Source organism: Pseudoliparis swirei, chromosome 18 (assembly GCF_029220125.1).
Source record: "Pseudoliparis swirei isolate HS2019 ecotype Mariana Trench chromosome 18, NWPU_hadal_v1, whole genome shotgun sequence".
NCBI lineage: Eukaryota > Metazoa > Chordata > Actinopteri > Perciformes > Liparidae > Pseudoliparis > Pseudoliparis swirei.
In genome coordinates, this window is record NC_079405.1 from 21,186,841 (window position 1) to 21,212,251 (window position 25,411).

At 40.9% G+C, this 25,411-nt stretch overlaps 1 protein-coding gene across 3 annotated transcripts; it reads right to left on the bottom strand.

Annotated features, from left to right (window-relative positions):
• Positions 1-13,620: 13,620 nt before the first annotated feature.
• LOC130208434 (endothelin-3) lies at positions 13,621-23,062 on the bottom strand. Of its 3 annotated transcripts, none has more exons than XM_056437551.1 (4): positions 22,894-23,062; positions 20,906-21,119; positions 15,588-15,734; positions 13,621-14,350 (listed from the first exon to the last, which is right to left on the bottom strand). In XM_056437551.1, the coding sequence occupies exons 1-4, from the start codon at positions 22,961-22,963 to the stop codon at positions 14,266-14,268; spliced, it is 516 nt and encodes a 171-aa protein (XP_056293526.1). In that variant the 5' UTR covers positions 22,964-23,062; the 3' UTR covers positions 13,621-14,265. The 3 variants fall into 3 exon arrangements, with proteins under 3 accessions (XP_056293526.1, XP_056293527.1, XP_056293524.1); XM_056437552.1 differs by having other exon boundaries at positions 13,621-14,347; positions 20,906-21,122; XM_056437549.1 differs by having other exon boundaries at positions 20,906-21,122.
• Between the last annotated feature and the right edge of the window lie 2,349 nt (positions 23,063-25,411).

Below are 25,411 nucleotides of genomic sequence, written 5' to 3' on the forward strand. Positions count from 1 at the left end.
TTAAATGGGTAATTGTTAGCTTTTTACTTCTGCCTTCTTTCAGTGATGTACCCCCTGTGAAATATATTTTTCAGTTCCCCCTAACCAGGGCAAAGCATTTTTGGTTGAATAAAAGATGTAATACAAAACGCGTTGCCATTAGTGTCTTATTTAATAAAGAATATATCCAATTAAGTTTATGAACTTACACTTTTTTTTATTGAATATTTATAAAATTATTATTAAAGGATTTTTTAAATCTTGATGAATATCTTTTTAATCTCACGTACCCCCTAGAGTGCCTTCCCGTACTTAACCCCATTTGAGAACCACTGCTCTATTGCACCAAAATGTTTGTACACTCACAATTTTTGATTTTGAAAACATCTTACATTTTGATAAACCCTGAACTAAAATGACTGATCATGTGTGTCTGTTGGAGTCTTCTCGGATAATCCCGTAATGTGTGAATATTAGTCTTCATGCTCAATACTAATTGTCATGAAAGAACAATTACAACTTTTCCAATTGAAACAAACAACAAGGAAACTCGACACAACCTCTTCCTCTTCTTCACTGTTTACTGGTGGATTACAACCATGTGTACTTTATAGCACCAACTTCTGACAAAACTGTAAACTTGTGTATTTGCTCCAAACTAGTTGATGGAGACACATTCTTTTGTAAAATGTCAAAAGTTTGATTACAATTTGCTTGAAGGCAAACGGCATCAGGAGTGGGAGGCTATATATGTGGAGTACTCTTTTAATGCCCATGGTTTTGGAATCCAACGTTCAACAGTCAAAGTATTATTTGGGTATCCACTACTGAAACATTTGGTTTTAATTACTACAGATAAAGTCCCTGCATACACATTTCTAAGACTTTTTTGATTGAAATCACGTTACACCTGAATAAACTGAATTCAAAACTGCAGGGCAATTCAGTTCATTCATATATTTAAATAAATAAGATACTTTATTTTAGGACATGTTAGGACTTCTGAAAAATGTTCAGAAGCTTTCTTTCTTTTCTTTCTTTTTTTCTGTTTAATCCAACCTTCATTGTTATTGAAATGAGACATTTATTTATTATTAGATTATGTATCATTCATAATTCATCCACTTAAACTGAGATATTTTTCAATTGAACTTTCTTTGTTAGATTTGAAGGTCAGTTGTTGATTACATATAGACATTAATACAACTGTTGGCTACTTCAATACATAAGGCACTAAATCATTAAGCACGTTAGACATTATTGTGATGTTCTGGACCGTTGATGAGACTGTGTACATCCGCTACTACAAGCACAAATCATATAAAATAAAAGCAGAGCTTCAGCGCTCCATCAGCAGAGCTCCATCAGCAGTAGTGGGGGGAGCACATGATTAAAAATCTTACAATCACTTACAACAAAAACTGTCATGACAGAGTGAGGCAATGAGATACGGTAGACATCTGGCAGACAGATTAATTAAGGGGCAGGCAGAAGATCAGAAGAAGCAATGTCTTCCAATGGCACTCCTCTGTGCAAAACCATGGAGTATTAAATTCCTCTGACGCTCTCAGGGGGATGCATGCCAGATGAGAAATAAATCCGGGAAACAATCTCCCACCTGAGATTGCCTCTTTGTAATGACTGTTAGGTTGTAATAGTTTATTTTGATAACATGTGCAGAGGTCTTATGCTTTAAATTAATACATATAGAAAGATATTATAATAGGAAATATTAGGGAGTATATTGATATTGTTATTAATGTATTATGAAGCATAGGGGTAATGTTTACTCTATGCAAATGTAAATGGCAAGAATTAATGTATGTTGCATGAGAGTGACTGTATGTTAGTATTATAGATTGACGAAGCGGTTGAATTCCGTGAAGTGACTTACAATAATAGACAGGACTTTTATTGTGAAAATACTTGACCGGAAGTGACGTTTTGACCCGGGGTTCAGTGACATTCGACCCCTCCATTGTTCTAGCGGGACTTTGAGCCAATCACTAGGTGTTAAAGGCTGGACTCACCTTTGAGAGTGAGGATTGGCTGATTTTGAGTCTAAGACTTTGTGGATTAGAGATAGCGCTCTATTCCGATGGACCACGGGCTGCAGGCTGGACCTGAGGAGCCGGGACCGATGAAGACCACGATCGTGAGGCCTTGAATGTTTGTTTTACACTTCCTGCCATTAGATGTTGATAACTTAATTCACGCGCGTCCGGTAGCCTGTTTTCCATCATTTGCGAAGTGCCCAGTTTCATGACCAAACACATGCATGTAACCTTGCCGGACAGGGCAAGACTGGGCAGGCAGAGGAAATGAGACGTGACCTCCTCCTCAGAACTGTGAGAATGAGGAAAGAAATATCCAAGGTCACTCTCCATCTGAAGGGGCCAGAGATGGTTTTCCGGAATAAACGAAATCGGCAAATTAGCCGAGCTCCCATCGCCATTGGTCCTCAGACATATAAGACACACAGAGAGAGCAGATACATTACTGACAGTCTTCACAACCGTGCTGAAAGCCAAATACCTGTCCACAAGTAATTAAGGGAATGAATGCATGTGTGTCAAAGGAAATGCACTAGGACCCAGACTCTTTCCCACACACTAACGCTAAAAAGCTGTCCATTTGACTGATTGAGACGCGGATAATAGTATGCACACGATCCTGAGAGAGGCGCTCCTTATTCAGGGGGAAACCCCACAGACGATGACCTATGACCGGGTAATTCCTGATCAATATCAAGGGAGAGAGCGTCTCATGCCACGTGGGTTCAAACGGGCGGCCTGATGGCAACTGCTGCAGGCACAGAGACCTTGACAGGCCCAGGCATCTGGAAGCTTTCAAGATCAACTGCGACAGATGCCCTTTCAGCACTTGGTCCAAAAACCGAGATATTAACGAGACGGCCGAGAAAGTGTATCCTGGGCTGCCGCCAGTGGCGGCTGGTGAATTTTGGGGGGGCACAGTTTATATATCACTCAACAATGAGAAGAAAAGAGGTTTTGAGTAGAATATTGTAAAAAACAAAGCTTTATTTAAAGAACACACCGTGCTCAACACTGTCCAATAACAACTATCAACACACTGTAACTTTGGGCATGGGAGGTTCAGAGCAGCTTTAAGGAACATTGGGTTGGGTTTCAGAGGTTTGCAAAATAAAAGAGGTTCAGAGCAGAATAGTCAGAAAGAGATGCAGCACATGTTACATTGGGTGACAGAGCAGACCCACTACTGTAAAGAAAAGTAGCCTCCTCTCTTTAAAGTGGTCACTTTACTCTCTGGTTAAAGTCAATCATGTCTGTAACCAGCCTGTTTCCATTATTCTTGAGGGAATGTGTCTGTTTTTCAGAACTTCTTCGTTGTGTTTTCGATGCCAATTCGGTCTCCTTCTCCTGACTGTAAACAGGGTTAGCTTCAGGCTGTTAGCGAGTTAGCTCCATGCTCTTTGCTAGATAACTGCGGCAAGATTCGTGCTTTACACTTGTCTGCAGCTCTTTAGATCCCTCACCCCGTTGTAGTCCAGAGAGTTTCAGTCCCTTTGGAACAACAGACAGGGGAAACTAAACAGCGCATTACTCACTGAGCCTCCAGCTGACAGCTCCATTAGCTACTTGCTCCCATAGCTCCTGGAGCTCTCTGGGCTGAGGGAACGATACCTCTCTGATCTGCCGAATAGTCCAGTCACGTGAAATAATAAAACGATGTCATTGGCCAACGAGCGCACATTTTTGCGACCCAAGATTCACGTTTCATCCGCCAATGAGAAGCCGGTCCTTGCCGAAACGACTGAAATATTTTCTCGATGCCGTACACACACGTTAGATCGCCTCGAAAAAGGGGAGGGGCTTCTCGCCGTGATAATGGCGATATATTATATTTTTTCACATTAACTTAAGTGGTTGTTGACAGGCTGACGGTCTCCCACACACATTTAGCGCGTCAACACGGTATATTTACTATTTTAATGATTTGGCATATAATGTTTTTTGACAGGATGTTTGTTTTTTTCTTCTTCTTTTTTTTTTTCATCTATAAATTTTAAGAGGGGCGGCGCCCTAGCGCCCCCTATGGACGAACCGCCACTGGCTGCCGCTAATACGCAAGTGTGTCCACTTCCACTTTAGGATTGTGCCACATGATTTACGGAGAACCAGAAAACGCAAACCTATCTAACTCTGCCTCGTTGAATCTTTACCAAACCTGTGTGATCAGGAAAAACAGCATATGCTGATTCTGCAGTGGCGGTGGGAAACGATGAAGCAATTTCTCACAACACTCAGTGCGTTTACATGATGGTATAATTCGAATCTTGCTTTAGTCGGACTATGCTATCTTTTGGGGGATCTGCTGTTATCCCAATATACATGGCAGTGAGTAATTCGAATCATTGGCCGAAAGCATGTCATATCCGATATGATAGGTGGCGCTATTTTCATTTCAACTCGTGGTGATACAGCCATTTCCGCTTGACCTCTTCACCACTACCAACAACAACAACATCAACATTTCGAGAAAGATGGCGAACAGAGAGCAAGGCGAAGCTACATCCCTCTACTATTCTTGCATGATGTTAATAGTGACATTATCGTCTCTTTAGACTCTTTCGACTTCCGGGTCCCGACATGGGAGGGAGGGAGGAGGGCGGCGGGATCTCAAGCATGCGCAAAGACGCAAAGTCCAGTTCCTAATCCAATTCACCGTTACATGCCGCGATAGTCGAATTATCAACCGGATCGGATCGAGTTATCCAGGGGTGTTAATCGGATCGTAGTCGGACCGCACATAGTCGAACAAAGGTGTTTACATGAAACGGATAATTCGATTTCAGTCCGACTAAGCCAGTTATTCGAATGCATGCGAAACACGGTCAGTGACTCTCAGATTCCAGGTACATGAGCACTGCGTAAAGAGCAGAGACATCAGCCTCTAAATGGTGTCGTTTAGAAGGAGAGGGCCCACAAGCATGACCTGGAGGCATGTCTACACTGGAAGAGTATGTCCATGCGTGCTGTAAAAATAGCACTAGTGGTTTGAGGTAGCCAGCCCACACGGTGTGAGCTGTGAGGGATGTGCTGCGGCTGAGTCGTAGGATCCAAGGACAGGCTGTATTTTTTTCAGGAACCTTTAATTCGCTCTTTATTCGAAATCTGTCAACAAGAACATTACTTTTCACACACAATCCCGGTCAATGCTTTCTGTTTTGCTTGTGTGGCGAGTCCTGAGGAGGGTTGTACCAGGAAGAGGGATGTAGGTACCAGGAGCCCATCTGGCAATTTTACAACCTCTCATTTAGCCCTTAATATGTTAAGATAACCTTTAGCATTACACACATTTTTCAATGCACCATGATGGGAGGATGATTGTACTGACCACGTGCACACCATGCATTTACTTTTGTTTGCTGACCTCTTGTTCACTTTCCCATGTGGGAAAGCACTCTGCACATCTCAAATGTCCAGCACATTTACATCAAGAGCTTGTGGCTTTGGAGTGCCAGAGCAGTCATTTGTCAAAACATAGAGTCCCAGTAGACTGGTCTGGTCTCATCAGCCTCAAACATAACTTCAGAAATATTGCTATTTTCAAGCCATTTTGACAACAGAAGGTAGCAGCTCAATTGCCAAAGTCAAAGCTGCAGGTTTTTGGTTATACAAAGCTGAGAACGATCACTTAAGCGTTGCATAAGGAGGAGTGAGACCTATCACAGACTTGTTACATCACTACAGTTTATGCAGTATTTCAAGAATTGAATTCTCAAAGTGAATCATGTTTCTTGGCATTCGGAAGTTTTAAAAGCTGAATTTAGACAAATTGACTTCGAACCAGTTTCCTCCCATATTGAGCGATTTTCAATGGACATGTACAGTACATTGTCATGAAAACGAATCCTGCACATTTTGTATGGATTGGACAGACAATATCTGATTTAGAATCTGGTTTGGTTTAAGCAAAACGCTCTTTTTTTTGCATTTGCCTGCAGGTTTTGTGGGGATTAGTACAACAGTTTTTCGGTCTAGTAATTAAGTGCTGAGCCACATCCTTTGAATTTGGTCAATATCTAAAAAACTATATGAGATTTCAAGCTAGGTCCAATAATAAGGAGACTTCAGAGACAGGTGGGTTTATATGTTCGAAAAGGCTTTCATATTGAGATGGACAAGGAGTCAAATTGAATTTTCCGCTCTTCGCTGCTCCTCCAACTCATCAGACCTACCTGTCAAACTAACTCTGTCACTAACTGCACATTGCCTGAAGACAGAAGAAATCTAAATATGTGTCTGTAGGACACAACTAGATTATGAAACTGAGTTAGCAGCGAAAATAGAGATAGAAGCTAAAGCTTCAGATCACAAAGTGAACAAACTCATCACCTGGTGATCGAGACAGAAGACAATCAAATGAAGGAGCAACACTGTTCCCGTAAAGTCTTTATGTTGCAATCATTTAAAAGCAAAAGCAGCCTGTGTTTTCATTTAGTATACCGGCGGTAGCTAACGCAGCATACAAATGCCAACGCACTCCGCCGGTGTTAGCGCCACAGGTTTTTACATAGAATCTCCTTTAAACCTCTCCGGGTAACGAGTAGCACTGTTACACAAAGTTGAACCAGGGCAAGCTTCAGAACATCTAATCCAGCCTGACAGTAGAGATTCCAGAGGATTAAGTTGTAAAGACATACAGCTGGGTCAGATTTCTGAGTCAAGCTTAATTGAAAAGCTGTGTGCAGAGTGCAAAGAGCCGCAGTCTTAAGGTCACCTTACAGGTTGTGCATGGTTCAAAGCCACACAAAAAGTTCAAATAAAATGAATTATTCACGAACTTTGGTTGCAATCTTTAGTGTATTTTAAATGGTATTAACTCATGCCAACAGCAGGGATTCTTTCCACTTTCACAACACAGAAATTCTCCGCTCAACATAGAAGTCTAAAAATAAAGCTCTGTGAGAATTAGCTTTGAAAAAAATCCAGCAAAAACAACCAGATAATAACTTGTACAAATTGGAGTGTGAAAAAGGACAGTATTAAATTCACCTTCTCGGCACTGTTTTGGAAAGAGCAGCTGGTTATTTTCCCATGAACCATAATGATTATTTTTGTGTCACAGGATACATACCAAATGAAATTCGCTGACAACCAGGTCAAATAATTGAGGCAAGAAACGAAAACATTCCTGCAAATAAATATTTGAACAAAACAAACTTGATGGAAACCAAGGGTTCTAACAATCAGTCCCAGCCTGCGTGTGGCATTGTTCTGACTAACCTCGAGTTTAATTCCCTTCTAGCAAAAGGGTTCGAGCAGAAAGTGCTCAGTTACATAGTAACTCAAACCAGTGATTCTATGGCCATCGAGTTGCACTGACATGTTTCTATTGGAAGCCCAGTTTGGACAAACCAAACACTGGCTCTAAGAGAGAGCCATTCATGTTTTAATGTTACCCGAAGGTTACTTTAGTTCTCCTACATACCTGGAAAGGGAGGAGTGAGCAGAGACCCTATGAAGCCACTGAATCCTACAAACTGTCTCTTTACGGTTGCTTTAAAATCAACATTTTAGAGGTGGAATCATCATTTAGTTTCGTTTGGTTTCAATTCAATTCAGTTTATTTTGTATAGCCCATTAATCCAAAATACAAATTTGCCTCAGAGGGCTTTACAATCTGTACACATACGACATCCCTGTCCCAGGACCTCACATCGGATCAGGAAAAACTCCCAAGAGATAGAAAAAAAACTTTCACGGCGAAAAAAAGGGAAGAAACCTTCAGGAGAGCAACAGAAGATGATCCCTCTCTCCTGATGGACAGATGCAATAGATGTCATGTGAAGAGAAGGAATCATTACAGAGTTACAACACATTCAATGAATATGACTGAGTGTATGAATAGTTGGTAGTAGGTATGGACCACGATCCAGACCTCCATGGTCCATCAGGCAGATTATAATATATAATAAAATAAAAGACATTCAAATACATTCAACTTTTTGCTTGAAAATACAAAACTACATGAGAAAGCATTTCAATGATTCAAAGTCAGTGACTTTGTAGTCTAACACTTTGTTTTCTGAGTTTAGCGGTCGTATCACCATCCTGTCTTCAGTTATATATTCTGCTCAGTCTTTTTGTTGTTCAAGCTATAACAAATACTCGCTGTTTCTGTTTACATTTCGTTGTGGCCAGATGTCAGATAATTATCTTATTTGTGCAAGAGTTCTGAAAGTGATTTGTGGACATGGTTGCTTAACGCTTATTTGAGGCAAGTTTGCACAATAGAGATATTTGAATACAGTTCTTTATTTAGTTAACTTCACTTCTGGGTTTAACTGTTTTCATGCAGATTACGAACCGGTTTCTAGTTGTTCTGTCTTGTTATTCCATTTTGTAATGGTAGGTAAGCAAAAGTTATTGGAAATCGGAACATGTGGTCAATTGGATTGTATGTATTGGGAAGCTCATAATAACCAGTTATTGGGCCAAGTTTCATGTTTCATGTAGCTCGTTCCAGCACGTGGGAATTTGAGCCGCTGCAGCAGACAACAAATCAAAAATTGCAATGTTTCGGGTCAACTTCAGAACTCAACACCTGCGGTATGACGCTTCAACGTCAGGAGGTCTCAAGGGGCAGGAATTCAGCCAACTCCTGTGATTGAGAGCAGGATTATAACACCTCTTTTCCCTTAGGGTAAAAGGTCAAATGTTGTGGTGTTACTTGATCTAGATCCATAATCTCATAACAATGTGGACAGCCTCCCAACAAAATAAACAACACATTTTTGACAGTTTTAAACACAAAGCAACAATCAGCCAGGCATTACAGGAAAAACTGTCACGGTGCTATTAGAGTGGACCCAAAAGCACGACTCAGACAGGAGTAACACAGATGACTGTCTTTGGTTGAAAACAGGCTGGGTCAAAACCGGGAGATCAGTCCAAGAAGCAAACAAGTCCAAAAAGGGGCAGGGCAGAGAATCAGAGGTCAGAACAGGCAGGTCAGGAATATACTCTAATAACGCTGGAGAACTTGGCACAAAAACACAAGACAATCTGGCAGAGGACAAGTGAGTGAACCTAAGTAGAGAGGGACTAATGAGGGAATGGGCAACAGGTGAGATGGGCATGAAGACCAGGTGAAGGTAATGAGGGACTAACGAGGGAGTGATCAGAGGCAGGTGAGGGGAGTTGGACTGACGAGATGGGAAGCAGGATCTGGAATGACATGATAGTTAGTGAGACGGGATGAAAACAACTAATAATAAAAGGAAGATGTGGAGCTAAACTGTTACAAAAACGTTTGTTAAGTGATCGCCTTCTTAAATATCTTTCAGACTAGATGAAATTCTTTGCTGCTTTATGATATAAATGGCATTATATAACGTGTTGTCTTTTAGAGGCAAGATTGATGATATCTTGCCCTCAGCCAGTGCCCATCTCTCCTCAAGTGTTTACTTGGATGGCATCAACCTTGACCAATTGTCTTCAATGGTTTCTACTTACAAACCGTCTCCCTGTCTCCTGGACCCCATCTCAAGGCTGCTTAACAACGTGTTGCCCAGTAATTGACACCTCTCTGTTGCAGTCACTGCTAACAGACCATGTACCACATCCCTTCAAAGTAGCTGTCATTAAACCTCTGCAAAAAGCTGGTCTGAACTGTCTACACCCAGGCCGTCAAAGGACCGGTAGAGAGCATCCTCACCACAGGCATCACTGTCTGGTGTGGCAACACCACACAGGCAGAGAGGAAGGCTCTGCAAAGAGTCTTACGGACTGCGGAGAGGATCACAGGGACAATACTTCCTTCCATGGACTCCATGTATGTGCAGCGCTGTCGAAAAAGAGCAGAGGGAATCATCAGAAACTCACTCCACCCAGCTCACTTTCTGCTCACACAAACACTGCACGTACAATCTCAGACGCAGCAGAGCGGACAGCATCATCTCTCACAGAACAGCGTCTTCCCTTCCACAGTCAGACTGATGGCAAAACAAAACTATTGAAATATGTGTAATAACCCAACACTACCTCACTACACTTATCATGTGTAATATGTGACATGTTATATCTGTAATTTAAAAACTGTACATAGTAGCATCTTTGCTGTTCTTGTACATATTACCACCTTTTGTATAGTGTTTTCTTTTATTACCTTCGCATTGAAAATGCGGAAGGTAATGTTTTGATTGCCGTGTATTTATTTATTTGTATGCGTGTTACTCGTATAACACAAAAAGTATTAAACCGAATCGCATGAAATTTGGTGGGATGATTGGTTATTATCCGGGGACCATTTGATTAGATTTTGGGATCGATCGGGTCAAAGGTCAAGGTCATGAAAAGGTCAAAATCTTCTTTTTACCATAGCACAGTCAATTTTTATCCAATTGGCATGCAACTGATGCCAAAATGTTCATAATTCAATGCCCAATCTTGTGATATGCGAAGGTATGCGCTCTACCGAGTGCCCGTTCTAGTATTTTGTATGTTTTCTTTCATTTTATAGTGTTATTTCTAAACTGTTGGCTCAGAGAGCCCTGCATTAGATTTACAATGGGTCTGGACTGTTGGTTTAGACACAAATGGCAAATAAAACCTTGAATCTTGAAGCCTAAACTGAATTTGTCTGAGAAATTCCATCTAATTGATGTGTACATTTTTCCGTATGGGTGTTGTTTTATGGCTTAACAATGTTGGATTCGGATTCATGATTTGATCATATCCTTCCAATGTTTCTTTCATATTTCCTCTACACATATCTCTCCACAGCCTACAACGAGACAGGATTAGGATGAGGGACAGATACTTTTTCTCTCCCCACTTTCAGGTTTTATGATGATAGAGTGTCAATGTCTAGGTATTACGGTCGTAGATTATTGTCGATAATGTCTTAGCCTATATGGGGTATAACATGTTTGATCTATATCCATTCATAATCAACTAGTGTGTAGCCTTGATAAATTGAAATCAAAGTGATCTGACATCCAGCCTGCCACAGTGTGGGTAAACCCGCCACAGTTACATGATGAAATGAAAATGTTTGTACACTTCTCCGCAAGTAGTCGGGTCTGTGCATTCCACTTGGCTGGTCAGAGACAGCCTCTTGGTGGAGGAGCAACCCATTTGTGAAACTCTGTATTACGTCATTTAATCACGACAAAACGCATTAACTGTCCAGTCTGTAAACTCTGGATTGGATTTTGCGTGCATTTGAATCTGATTAGCCAAACCCCCCTCCTCCTCCTCCTCCTCTCTTCCTCCTTCTGTTTCATGGATTGTGGAGGTTGTGGTCCATACTACTATTTTTTCATAATTTCTGTCATATTCATTGTCTGTGTGGTAACTCTCTAACAATGTTCATTCTGTACACATGGCATCTGTTGCTTCTGTCCATCCTGGAAGAGGGATCCTCCTCTGTTACTCTCCTGAAGTTTTCTTCCATTTTTTCCCCATAAAAGTTGTTTTCAGTTTTTTAGGAGTTTGTCCTGATCCGATGTGACAGGAATATCGTATGTGTACAGATTGTAAAGCCCTCTGAGGCAAATTTGTGATTTTGGGCGTTACAAAATAAAGTGAATTGAAATGACTTGAATAAGTCATGATCAGAGTATTTTTTTAGCAACACTGCTTTTGCATTGCTTAGCGTCCCGTGTTTTTACACTCAAGCCGTCATGCTTTTATAGGTAGCTTCCAGTTCATGGTCTGTGTATCGTAAATAAACCCTTAAGTCCTTTACCCACCGATGTTTTTTGTGTGCTCTTAATTTGCACATCAATATATTTTTTCAAACAGTTGCTTTTGTCATGAAAACTTTTTGCACAAAATAGTATTATAATTATTTATTATATGAACCCACAAATAATCAAGCAATCATGTTGTTTGGATCCAGTTGAGTTGCTCTTATATTCATAAAACAACACAGAGTCTGAAACCAAGACACAAACTTCGTTATAATCCTTTCAACCTTGACAAAAGCAGAGCGTACCAGGTCTTACCTTTCACAATAAAAGCTTTAGTCACATACATTTCGAAGGCGAGTATTTAGTATTGTTGTGTATTCGCCGTGCCCCAGGTGTGTAAGGCATTTCGTGTGCAGATGGTCAGCTTATTGCGAAAATAGTTGCCAGCTCAAACATTACAAGAATAAACGGATGATAAGCTCAGAGGTCTAGGCCTGCACTCTACCATGTGCAGCTGGATACTGGACTTCCTGTCGGGCCGCCGCCAGGTGGTGAGGATGGGCGGTACCACCTCAGAGCCGCTGACCCTCAACACGGGAGCCCCTCAGGGATGCGTGTTGAGCCCTCTCCTCTACTCCCTGTACACCCACGACTGCACGGCCATGCACAGCTCCAACGTCATCATCAAGTTTGCTGACGACACAACAGTGTTGGGGCTGATCACCGACGACGACGAGACAGCCTATAGGGAGGAGGTTGGATCACTGGTACAGTGGTGCCAGGAGAACAGCCTCGTCCTCAACGTCAAGAAGACCAAGGAGCTGATCGTGGACTACAGGAAGCGGAGAGGAGAGCACACCCCCATCTCCATAGACGGAGTTGCAGTAGAGAGGTCAGCAGCTTCAAGTTCCTCGGCGTGCACATCTCCGAGGACCTCACATGGACCACGCACACCACTCACGTGGTGAAAAGGGCCCAACAACGCCTGTATTTCCTTAGGCGACTGAGGAAATTCAACATGGCCCCCCGCATCCTCAGAACATTCTACACCAGTACCATCGAGAGTGTTCTGACAGGTTGCATCACCGTCTGGTACGGGAACTGCACCGCCCTGGAGCGTAGGGCACTACAGAGGGTGGTGCGGTCGGCACAGTACATCGTTGGAGGTGAGCTTCCCTCCATCCTGGACATATACACCAAGCGGTGCGTGGCCAGGGCCAAACGGATGCTGAAAGACAATAACCACCCCGGCCACAAACTGTTCACCCTTCTACCGTCAGGCAGGCGATACCGCAGTATCAAGTGCCGCACAAACAGACTGAGGACAGCTTCTTCAGTCAGGCCATCAGGCTGCTGAACAAGGACTGAGACCCTCATTAACACTACACACCAGAACATATTCTGTGAATATCTATGGCCATGGTGTATATTTTATTACATTGTTTATATATATATATATTGTATATATATATTGTATGTATATACATATATATATATATAGTCTCAAAAAAGTGTATATTTTATTACATTGTTTTATATATATATATTGTCATGATGTATATTCTATTACACTGTTTTATATATATATTGTTAATACTTTCTTCTTTTTTGTGTGTGGATATTGTATAGTTTATTCTCATTCTTATTCTTTTTTTAGTCTGCTACTGCTGTCGGGTGTTTTGCACATAAGAATTTCACGAACCGATTATACTTGTATAAAAGGGGATGTGACAATAAAAACTTGAAACTTGAAACTTGATATTCATAAAGTTTCTCGATGGTACACTGCAATGTGTTACTTGACTGGGTTTGATCCCCACTCTCCCCATAGCTGAAAGTGCCCTTGAGCAAGACACTGAACCCCCAGTTGCTCCCCTTGCGCTTCACTGCAGCCCACTGTTTCTTAATCACTAAGGATGGGTCAAATGCAGAGAAGAATTTCCCTACTGTGGGATCAATAAAGTTTACATTATTACATTGTTTATTATTATTAATATTATTACCACAGAAGACTGTTGATTAGCATGATCAAATATATCATTCTATATACAACATCTTATTATACACCTTTATTGTACATATACATACTGTACGAAAATATAATTTCGAGCCTATATATATTGAAAGACATTTCATATTCACAAGACTACAGCTTAATAAAAGTCCCCTTTCATTCAATAAATCTCACGGAAATAAAGGAGTAATTCACTGAAATAACTAATGGAACAACCTAATAAAAAATTATATAATGGACGTTTCAGTGACTGCGACAAGTTGTGAATTTGTAAAGAATGTAATATTTTAACACCATAAGTTGAGGTGGTGGACTCGGATGGCAGCAGCTCTTGAAGTGGCCTCCACATCACGCGGCATGGACACGTGTGAACTCTACCAACGTCTTTTATGGTTGACACAAGCGTGCCATATGAACCATTCCTCAGCTGTGACAGAATACTGAAAAACATTGTCCACACCTGGCGAGCAGACACAGGCGGTAAGAGAGATTTCTGTTTTTGTGCAAGCAGCTTATACATCCATTAGTCTGATGACCAGGCACTGAGTAAAAAATGGGATGCCTCATGTAAAAGACAAGAGCATGTCACTTATATGTCCATTTCAGGCCCACTGCGCAGAGATGCTGTCCTCTTGTTTATTTTAGGCGCTGCTCGGGCTGGTCTCTTCTGCCTGCTGGAAAGAAAACACAGTTAAGGCGACACTTGAACAGGTCCATTTCGGCATTGTTCAAAGACCAACATAAACCAAAAGCTTTTCCACCAATATATCTTTCCGAAAACATCAAACTTAGAATCAGTCTATTCACACAATTCTATTTCAATTTGTATCCAATTTTGCTTAAATTTAGTTTAACTAATGGTTGGTAGTTTTGCGCATGCAAATGAAAAGGATGAGCTCAGATCTTTTCAGGTCCTCTTGAATACTCCAATGTCCATTATTGTTGACGCTGCGCAAAGCGTTGCGAAAAATTCTCAACGCTTTACTCGCGGGAGTTTACTCGCTCGACAAGTTTTGATTTGTTTGCATCATTCGCTTCATTCGCGTGGCTTTACTCCATAGAAACAGTTATCATTTCCGCCATCCACCACAGAGGAAATAACCACTATTTCTGCTTTATACTTGTTGTGGAAATCCCACAAATGTCGGACATCTAACGCCCTCGTGTTTGGCTTCATAACATCATCCGTAGGTTCACACAGCTCGGTGACTTTCACCGACTACGTCTCGCTAACTGCCGCTTCCAGCGCTAATAGAGTAGCAGCAGCCAGTTAGATTTAACAATTTTTCGCTTCGCTCTATTCGCGTCATTCGCAACAATTCGTGTCCGTGCATTGACTTTGCATGGGATCTACTTGCGATAAAAATACGCAACGCTTTTGGTGTGAACGCGGCATTAGAGAGTAATTGGCTGAGGACTCGCGCTGCAGCAGCTCTGCCAGCCCCCGAGCAGGCATGGATACCAAAACTAATCTTTTGGCAGTAGATACCAGCGACTGCAGTTTCAAAGTCCGTACAATCATCTCTACAATATGTCTTTGACATGGAATTATTTTTAAATAAATTAATAGAATACCGGCTTTTAATTGTCGGTTATTTATGTTATCTAAAATATATATTTTGTTATATTCATATTTATGATATATATTTATTAGTATTATTCAAAATATATATATTTTATACAGCACGCCGCTGCAGTTCAGTGAGGTAGCCGTCATACACTGCTCACACATGCAGTGTGACACCTGCATGCCAATTCAATATGTGTTTTCAACACTGGTATTCCTTATCCCAGGACCTCACATCGGAATCATGGAAATTACAAGTGTTATTAAAAGAGTTACGGGGAATTGGTTGATGCCAAATGTTGTCCTTAAAAAGACCAAACAGTGTTGATCATTGGTGGAGTTACCTGTCAATGCAGAAGCTGCTGCAGCGAGAGTCGGTCTGCCGCGTGCACACACAGCGCTGGCCCACCTCCCCCCGGCTCCGCTGCTCAGTGGAGCGTCTCACACGCAGGGAACCCTGGTAACTGGACATGCCGTATGGTACCGTGCGCCTACGAAAAAAGACACAGACGCAGGCGGTGAGCAGAGTGACCAGACAGATGGGAAACCCTGTACATTAGACAGACGATGGACAGAAGACTTAAAATGCTTAACAATGCGTCCGTGAGAAATAAATGGAACTCTATCGTGATTTGAGAGTCCTCTGTCGGTGGCCAGCAGTATAACAATAATACTGGACTGCATTATACTGACAGGTGTTTCAAATGTTTTGTCCTCCACTATTGGACACAGGATGGGGACCCGGTATCGTAAACACCTTTCAGAGTAATGCAGTCCACCACAACAACAGACTGAAACGTCTCATATGTATCTTACTAAAACCACTCTGAAAATAGTTCCTAGAACTATTTAGCATACGCTTTGCAGTTATGATTTATCTCACATCTGTTGGATTGTTGAGATTGTTACCGACTCAACTGATGTCAGTGTGTTTTGAATTCAATAAGTACATTTTAAAGTAATCACAAATATTTAAAAAAACAAAAACAAGATGACTTATAACTCATGTTGCCAGTAAAGTTATGTTTTAGTAAAGATTCTCTTTCAAGCCCCTTTCCTTCTTGACAATAAATAAACTATAACACCGACTAACCAGCTGATTTTCACAAAAAGTATTGTGTATGATCACTCATGTGGTACAGTATATTAGAGTATTGCTTTGTATGTAAATTATGAAAATACAAATTTGAAAAGCTAAGTAAATAGTACACACTGCTGTACAAAAGATCTCAGGAAATACTTCAGGTCATGTTCACCATTGTGACTCCAGTCAAATCTGATGAAATTTACAGAAGCTTGAAAAAGAAATGTCATTGCATATGGAGGGGGACCTGTCAATAATATTGTTTTGCGCTATATTCAGTATCTCTCTTTCTCGTTATCTCATGCTTTCTCTATGCTTCTCACCATTTGTGTAGCGTATGAAATAAAAGTAACTAACATGCCAACATACATCTGATTTAGTGGTATTCTGCTTATATGATTGTTATTTATTGTTGTGTTACATTGTTGCCATACTGCCCTGTTAACACATATACGTGAAGAAGAGTAAACACTTTCTACTACAGTGAACATTTTGTTTTTGAAAGCCTAAACACCACCAAATATGGATGGAAAGTGAATATATTGGTTGATAAAATCATGTTGTGGATTTTGAAATCAACAAATGTTGACTTTTTGATGAAGGACTGAGATAATTGCAAAGACGTGTTTGAGAGTGCGGTCAGGGGAAGGTGGGCGGCGTTAACTAATGCAACTGTTTGGCAATTGTTTAGTTTAAGATATTATGAAAAAAGGGGAGCCATACAATGTGAACAAATGGATTTGTAAGAAGTGCAATATGAAAGTACGGACTGAAGATAGATGCATCTTAAAACTTCAATGATCCAACAGATTACTAAAGTCTGCCACAAACGCCATCCACTTTGAGAAGCCAGACCAAAACTCCTTTCAAGCAGTCAGACTTTCAGAAACAAGCCAACAGTTGAATCAAACATTACCCCCTTCTTCCCAGGCGAAACGGAATTTAGGCCCATGCAAAATGTTGGAAATATTTCCTCATTGTACAAGAAAAGTGTCCTCATGCACAATGATGGCAGTAAAAGTAGGTCACAGCTGGAACTTGTGGTCAGTCTGTAAACTATGATAAAAGCTTACAGTAGACAGTCTGGGTAATGGTGTTACTGTTCCCGTTCCCTTTCTTTTCCAAATTATTTGGAGTATTTTGACAACCAGCTATTGAATTGTTTAAGCTGCTTTTCCTCTGAGTCCTTCCCCCCATTGGACTAGTGGACGCTGCCACGATCTCAGCAGGATAGCTTGGTGAGGAAGGAATGATGGACCGAAATGGGCTTTGATGCTCTCGCTCCATGCATGCGAGGCGCTACTTCAACTGACCCCGTCCTCAAGTTATTATTCCGTTTGGGTGACGAGGCGCCACACGCCTGTGGTCATTACGTGGCATATGTTGAGGAGAAACGGGCGCATGAGTCGGTGTTGATTGTGAATGCCGTTTGAACTTTTGTGGAATTCTCTTCCTTTCTGCTCCTCACAATAAAGTAAAGCAAACAGCTTTGGTTTGCTATTAGTTTTTTTGTATCTTAGTCCCACATCAAAAGCAACTCGCGGAATGTGAGCTACTGGTCTTGTTTGTGAGACTCCAGGGTGTTTCCCTCAAACAAAGGGTTGTGTTTCTGGTGACTTTGGTTGGCTTAGACAAAACCACAAACATGTTAGATGCCAAAGGCTTACACATTATCACCAAAGTTATATCTGGTTTCAATGTTTCTTTGGCATAACACCTGCAAGTCGTGTTGACATCAAAAAACAGAAATGGAATAAACTTCTCTAACGACTTACACTTGTGAATAACTTAATTTTAATACTGTAATGCCTATAATTATTGTTAAACTATCAATGCAATGAATGTGAAATGATATTTGAACTATCTCTTTAAATGGTGGGATTTCCTTCACTTATTGCTCTGAAAAGGAATAAGCATTTACAGAGAAAGGATGGATCATATTATACTGCCATGCGTGCCTAACGGCATTGAATAAAATAAAACAATGTGCTCTTGTACTTCTTTTGAACGTGCTTCAACAAGTGTTCCCTTTTCAGGAGATTAAAGCACTTGAAGGCAAGTTCCAAAATGATCTGGCTTTGTTTAGCCAGTCCCTATTTAAGCATGACCGTTTACCCTGGTGTACATTGTGCACACTTTTATAAACATGTGTGACCTTGTATGTGGCTTGCACATATCAAACTTCATTTTTTGTAGTTTTCCGACACAAATTGTTGGAATTTAACTCGACAGATGTATAGCACATGAAGGTTGGTTTACTCACAATCAGCACTACTCAGCCTGGGGCTCTGGAGGAGCTTTCTAAAGAGTAAATCTCAGAGTACGTCATCTTGGACAGACAGGAACTTTCAACCTCCACTGAACAGTTCATGGTAATCATATGCCAAAGTGAAATTAAATTAGGAAATGAGATGTGATGTGACATTTTCTGACAATCTGTCTTTCTGTCTAAAGAACAAACCCGACACCACCAAGCTGCACAAGGAGCGGCATCAATCACATTCAATGATTTGTGATTGCTAGCTGCTGGTAAGCTACACATCTGAAGTCATTTCTGCATCTGACTGATGCGTCTGATCTTTACTTTTTAACTCGAGGTGGAGGTCAAAGACCCGGACACACCCAACCAACATCAAAGAACCGGCGGCGATGAAGGCCGACTGCTAAACAACCAAATAAGAAGTTATTTCTGCAGTTATCTGAGAGCAAAAAAACATACCAGATGGCTGTAGTCTGTTTTCGTCATTCAAACTGGTCTACCTATGCAGATACACAAGAAACTCTGAGGATACGTACAGGAAACAATGTATTTTTATTTATTTGTTACACGTCTCTCACTCAGAACCTAGCTTCTTTCCAGATAGCCATATTGTTGTAAAGACGTTCCGAGTATCGGAAAGATCAGACGAGAGGAGCCTTCCCTGCGCCGTCTCGTCTTTACTTGCTTTCTTCACCTCTGTTTGTCCTACCCGGCGCCCATTAAATATGCCGAATGGGCCAAAATAGCCTCCGACAAGGGCAAACGAGTGTGAACGGTGCGAGACACACCAACAACTCGAGTGCCAGATGCTCGCAAAAGCCTGCCATGGGCCACGTGTCACGGCCTTAGCACTATAACCCTTAACCTCACACTGGCCTCGAAGGAATGTGAAGATAATGAAATTACCTTCTGTGAGCTTGCATAGGGTTTATGAATTGCCATAGAGTGTTGAAGGAATGAGTCGAAAAACTTGGAATCCAGTCTTCCGGTTCACGTCATCCATTTAGAAGCTTTTCGTGGCTTAAAAAAAAACTTGTAAAAGAGTCTAAACGTCATTATTAAAACACTAGTCCTACTTTGACTTAATGGTGGAGACGAAAAATCATGTGATCGTGGCGTAGTTTGTTTAGCCTAACATTAGTTCTTTACTTTAACGATTGCACTTCAGACATCATGAAAGGGGTTTTAATTTGTGAAACGTGTTTTGCTTAACTAAACAGGTAAGTATCATAAACCTTTGTTTGCCACAAAGTTTATTTGCTGCAATAATCCAAAATCCTATTGGCTTTTTGTCGAGGGAACCAGTGATGCTAACGTCCTTGTTCGCCTAAAGGGATACTTATAAATATACCTCATTCTTACAGCACTCTATTGTACAGATCGACCTCTCACACTACAGAAAATTGAAATCTCCACTTCAGCAGCTCTTACATCCAAACTTTCCAGTTTTGTTATCCTCTATTCTGAAGGGTTTTTCTCATTTTATTCTGAAAAACATGCACTTTTTCTTTTGAGGACTAATTTCTGAAATGACACAGAGTGATATCTAAAGTTCCCTCAGTAAAAACTTCGAGCTCAAGTATGTAATCGAAATTAAACAAGAACGTTGAACTTGACTTTATGCAACGTTGATATTTCTGTTCTGGAAATGAGCCATATTTAATAAAGAATATAGCTCATACCAAGTCAAAACAGGTGCGATCGCTCTTCTCTAAGACAGTTGTACGTGCTGCTGTGAAATAAAAAGGCGTCCGGAACACTCATCCAGGTACGTTTCTGTGTTCTGATGTTAGGAAGTGTACGGGATTGAATGTGATTTATGCACCGCGTCTGAAATGGCTTCAGAAAGCGAGAGCCGCTCGACCTTCTCTTAAATTTAAGCTCTGTAGCAGCAGAAAGAACAATTACCGCTCTGCTCTCCGTCACGTCAGGCACGAAACCTGTCTGCTGACCTGCTTGACACTGTATCATCTGGCATCCCCCAAGGCAGCTCAAATAAACGCACGTTTGCAACTTGCAATATCAAGTTGAATATTTTGAGGTTTCATGTTTGCGGATTGTGAAGCTGTCCTCCAATCAAATTAAAACCATGACAGGAATGCAAAAATGAATTCCAAATGATTAAATGTAATCTTTATACTATATATACACACCGATGTATGAGGAAACAAAAAACTGGTTTCCATATTTTATCCGGTAGCCTAATGACACAAAAACAATGTAGATTGACAAGTAACGTAAAAAAGAAACAAAAAGTGCGGCCAAAGCATTAATTCAGGAATGAAGACATGCCAAGCCGCACTGTAAGCCACTCTTACTCTGGCGTGTTGATCCAGATGATGTCCAGGTGGCAGTAATACACACACTCTTTGTCCGCGTAAGTGTAACACGTGCACCTCTTGGAGCGTGTCCTGGCGCCCGGCGGGTCGCAGGTGGTGCAGGCCTGGTGCTCCGCCCCACCGGGCAGGAGCAGCTCGACCGCGGCCGCCTCCATCTCCTTCCTCGGGCTCACATCTTTGCGAGATAAGGAACCTGCTGGATCACGACAATTTGAGAAGAAATGGCATTAATAACTATTTAATAAATGTATTGATTTATTTTAAGTATACATAAAGAATATAAATGCTACCTCAGTGATTGTATTATCAACACTGGCTGCAGTCCATACCAGCACAGTGCTGATTCGATTGAAGGACAGGTCAAGAGCATCATCTGATAAATGATGGATTAACTCAATAGGGCTGGGCGTTATGGTCAAAATCAGTTTTGACCATATTCTGAATACCTCGATGACGATAAGGTTGGCTATAAGTGCTTTCACAAACTGTTTGCACAATTATATTTTTGAATAATAATCACCAGTAATGTTAATATAATGACTACTTTGTAAAGGCAAATAAAAGAACAGCCCGAAAAGACAAAACGACAAAAAAGTAGGTAATTTTACTTTATTCAGCCTTTAAAACCGGGTACAACTCTAATGTCATAACAACATTACTGTATCCAAAATATTAGACTCTCTTAAAATATTGATATAATACCTATACATTGCCCAACCCTTAATTTATGTAATTTAACCAAGATACCAAACAGGTGAGTAAACATTTTTTTACCCATATTCAAAACATAATTTAAAAGGAGAGAAGACCGTGGACTCATGTTACCTCACACATGCATTTGTCATTATCTTTGCGACCAGGGGTCACCAACCTTTCTGAAACTGAGAGCTACTTTAAGGGTACACAATAATCAAAGGACTACTTGTTTGATATAAACGTCCCGAATAACAAATTTTCAAAGATCACCTTTTAATAATGAGACGCCACACGACATCCACGTGGTTTGATGAAACCTGAAGCTTTTATAACTAAAGTTGTTTTCATTGTTCTGGGCAACATTACAAACTGATCTGATTAAGAACATAGATTGTGCCAAAAACACGTACAATAATCATAAACATGTTAAACAATAGGTCCTCTGCTCCGACTGTCAGTATCCGGGCCTTAATAATAATGGAGCGTGGCTATGTTTGCTGAATTCTTTTTTGGAGGCCCAGATATCCATTGTTAGAGACATAATTTCAGTGTCATAGTGAAATGTTATGCTCATTTGGACTCTATCACTGAGATAAAGCTGAAATAGTTCAGTGTCAAATATACCATTCAATGGAAAAAATAATATAATCATATATATAAATGAAAAGAATAGAGAGCTGTCAATAGTTATTTCTTGCATTTCGAATTGGCTCGTTCACACTCTCGCTCACTGGAGACAGTTTCTAACTGGTATTCCCTTTCATTTGCCTCAAGTAAACCTAAATGTATGCAGGTAACAATCGTTACCAAATACCTGTAGTCACATTCTGTAACTACCTGGATTTACAAGTTCACTCCGTGCATTATTGACTTTGAGCTGAACTAATTGGCTGTAATCCTGGCTGTCTTTAAGAGAGACGTAACTTGCAGAGTGAGAAAGCCCTCAGCGCAGCAGCCTCCCCAAAGTCCTCGTGCCCGGCAATTAGTGCATTTTTGTTGTTGTTGACGGAGCTCAATGTTGACTATCTTTAGAACCTGCCTTGCGGGCGACTCGCTGCACCGTGTTGGCGACACTCTTAAACGATTCACCAGTCATTTGAAAATTACAACAACGAATAAACTTCAATTTTACTGTTATGCTGATTTTATGATTTTTTTTTTGTAATATGTAAACGCAAGCTGTGGTCATAAAGTGTCTTCATATATTATAATCTATGTGAGCATAATTCGAATTTAATAAAAAATATCAGTAAAAAGTCTAATCTACTTACTGTTTGCCAAAGATGCTGTCACCACGATGAGAAACAAAACTCCCACATCAACCAATGACACATTAGCCATCACACATGAAACATCAGAAAATGTAGATGTTTAAAAAAAGTCCAAAGCTTCTCCCACGAGCTCCTCGGGAAACATCTCGCATCAGCCGCTGACAGCCGGTTGAGCTGCACTGCCGCTCCGCGTGTCTGGTGCCCCGCACCTCAGCGCGCTCCTGCTTATCATGAGCCAACAAGTCACCTGTAGGAGTCACGCGAGCTTCCTGCTGCGACGTTTCAAAATAAAAGCTTTCCAGTCAAACGCCAAAGAGAAAAGTTAAGATTCCTTGAAGAATCTGTACAGTTTTGCGTTACTGTTGGCCGCTCACTTCCGGGATCCCCAATGAATGCATTTTTGTTATGAGTGGTCCAGACCTGTCATCATATTAAATTAGCCAGCTGTTATCCAATTCAAGTTTCACACTAATGCAGTGGTCCCCAAACTAAGGCCCGCGGGCCGATTGCGGCCCGCCTCCACATTTGGCCCGGCCTCCTGAACAATACCAGAGACACATTATGATTTTTTTTCCAGTCTGGCCAAGCAAATCCTAGACTAGCCCCTTTCAAAAAGAACGTATGAAGGGCCTGGAAAGGGTTATTAATAATTGGTTAAGTGTGGCTTTCTGGAAAACAATAAATGTTTACATTTAGGCACCCCTGCGATCGTCACACTTTTTCTGTTACAAATTGACCCGGCCCCCCATCAGAGAAGGGAAAATGTATGTGGCTCTCACAGGAAAAAAATATGGGGACACCTGCACTAATGTATTGCATATTTATCTACGTTGAAGCGATGTTGTGAGAAAAATCTACATAAATTGCACTTCAGAATTATGTAGACATCATCCCGTTCGACTCTGCGATATGAGCTGTAATGTAATTCAAATTGTGGCTGTTGATATTGTATAAAACTACAAAATCAACATCAACCCCTAATAAAAGGTGAATGCATTGTCTCTTTATATTAAGCAGCCACCTCTGGTTCTGCCGAGTGAAGCCAATGTGGAAGTGTGGATAATTTGCATTCTCTCTACTGACCATCAGGGGGCGACTCCTCTGGTTGCAAAAATATATCTGATTGTATAGACGTCTATGGAAAAATTACTTCTTATTTGATTTATTCCCTCAGTAAAATTTGTAAAAGTTACAGGTACCACGTGGTAGAACATAGATGATATGGTTCTGCAAACGGGACAACAAAAATAGACAGGACAACTTCACTCCAGTTCACTGAATTTCAATTTATTCACCATATGTAAAATAAATCTGCTTGACATGAGTGATGCATTGTTATACTGTAGCTCATCAAAAAAAGACTTCCAAAACTACTTTCAAAAATACAATCACACATTTGGTCTATTTACCCATTTCAACACTTAGTCTAATGACTGAGTTATAATGTCTGTTGACTCAGTTAGCCAAAATAAACAAGCAATAACTGCCACGCATCTTGCCTCATGTAAACGTAAATAAAATGTCAATGAACACAGCACACCGGCATATCAAGCTACTCACCGATATACACACATCAATACATTCTTGCAGGAATCTATTTCCTGTTTACTAAACTACCCGTAACAACATGTTTGTTTAGCAAGATTTATTCAACGTTGACCACCTATTCACCCACCTGCAAACAGGACAAACAAATGAGACGGGACAACCTCAATCCGGTTCATTTAGCCTGTCTCAGCAGAATGAGGACAAAAGGATCCATAAATCACTTCTCCTGTCTCCAGCTGGATACAACCCAGAATGTTACACCACACCCGGATTAAAGGCATGTCAGTCAGTTAACTAACTCTTTCTCGATTATACAAGTGTGCAAACTGTAAAAAAACATATTGGCTACACATGATGATTTCATTCCCTGCCGTCAGCCCCTTGTCCAGGTCCACTTCAAACTCTTGTCTTATCGTTAACCTGTCTGTTTTCTGCAATTTCATCCCAGCACACACAGTTCTCACACTATTTGAATTTTTTATCTCAAGACAAATTCTCCAATCTTTGGTGATTCATATGACATTGGTTGTTTACAATTTTGATTTGTTTTACATGCACACACGTACATTTATTAGGATAAACTCCTTGAGTTGAACCATCTCGTTTTCAAGGCGGTCCCGAAACACCAATACACAACAATCTATTGCTTCTGTCCATCCGGGAGAGGGATCCTCCTCTGTTGCTCTCTGTAGCAGGTGTGAGTGTCGGGCGGTTACACATGAGGGCAACACACGGAAGCGTGGCAGTGTAAAGGGTTTTATTAACTTGGGTTTCCTTTTCACTCCCGTCTGCTCCCCGCTCTCTCTCCCGTTCCCCAGCTACTCCTGCTCTTATATGGAAGAGAAACAAAACCCTGATTGATCACAGCTGAGGCCACTTACCCGTACGGCCTCAAATTCATTCTTGGCTTCACCCTCTTGTCACTTCTGGTTGCAATAAAAAGACTGAAGGCTTTCAAACAGTTGTCCAA

Coding starts and splice junctions, on each gene's coding strand:
- LOC130208434 (XM_056437549.1), bottom strand. CDS start 22,963: ATGGCTAATGTGTCATTGGTTGATGTGGGAGTTTTGTTTCTCATCGTG. Junction 21,123..22,893: donor GACAGCATCTTTGGCAAACA/GTAAGTAGATTA, acceptor GTCGTGATCCAG/CAGGTTCCTTATCTCGCAAA. Junction 15,735..20,905: donor ATCTGGATCAACACGCCAGA/GTAAGAGTGGCT, acceptor CTTTTTTCGTAG/GCGCACGGTACCATACGGCA.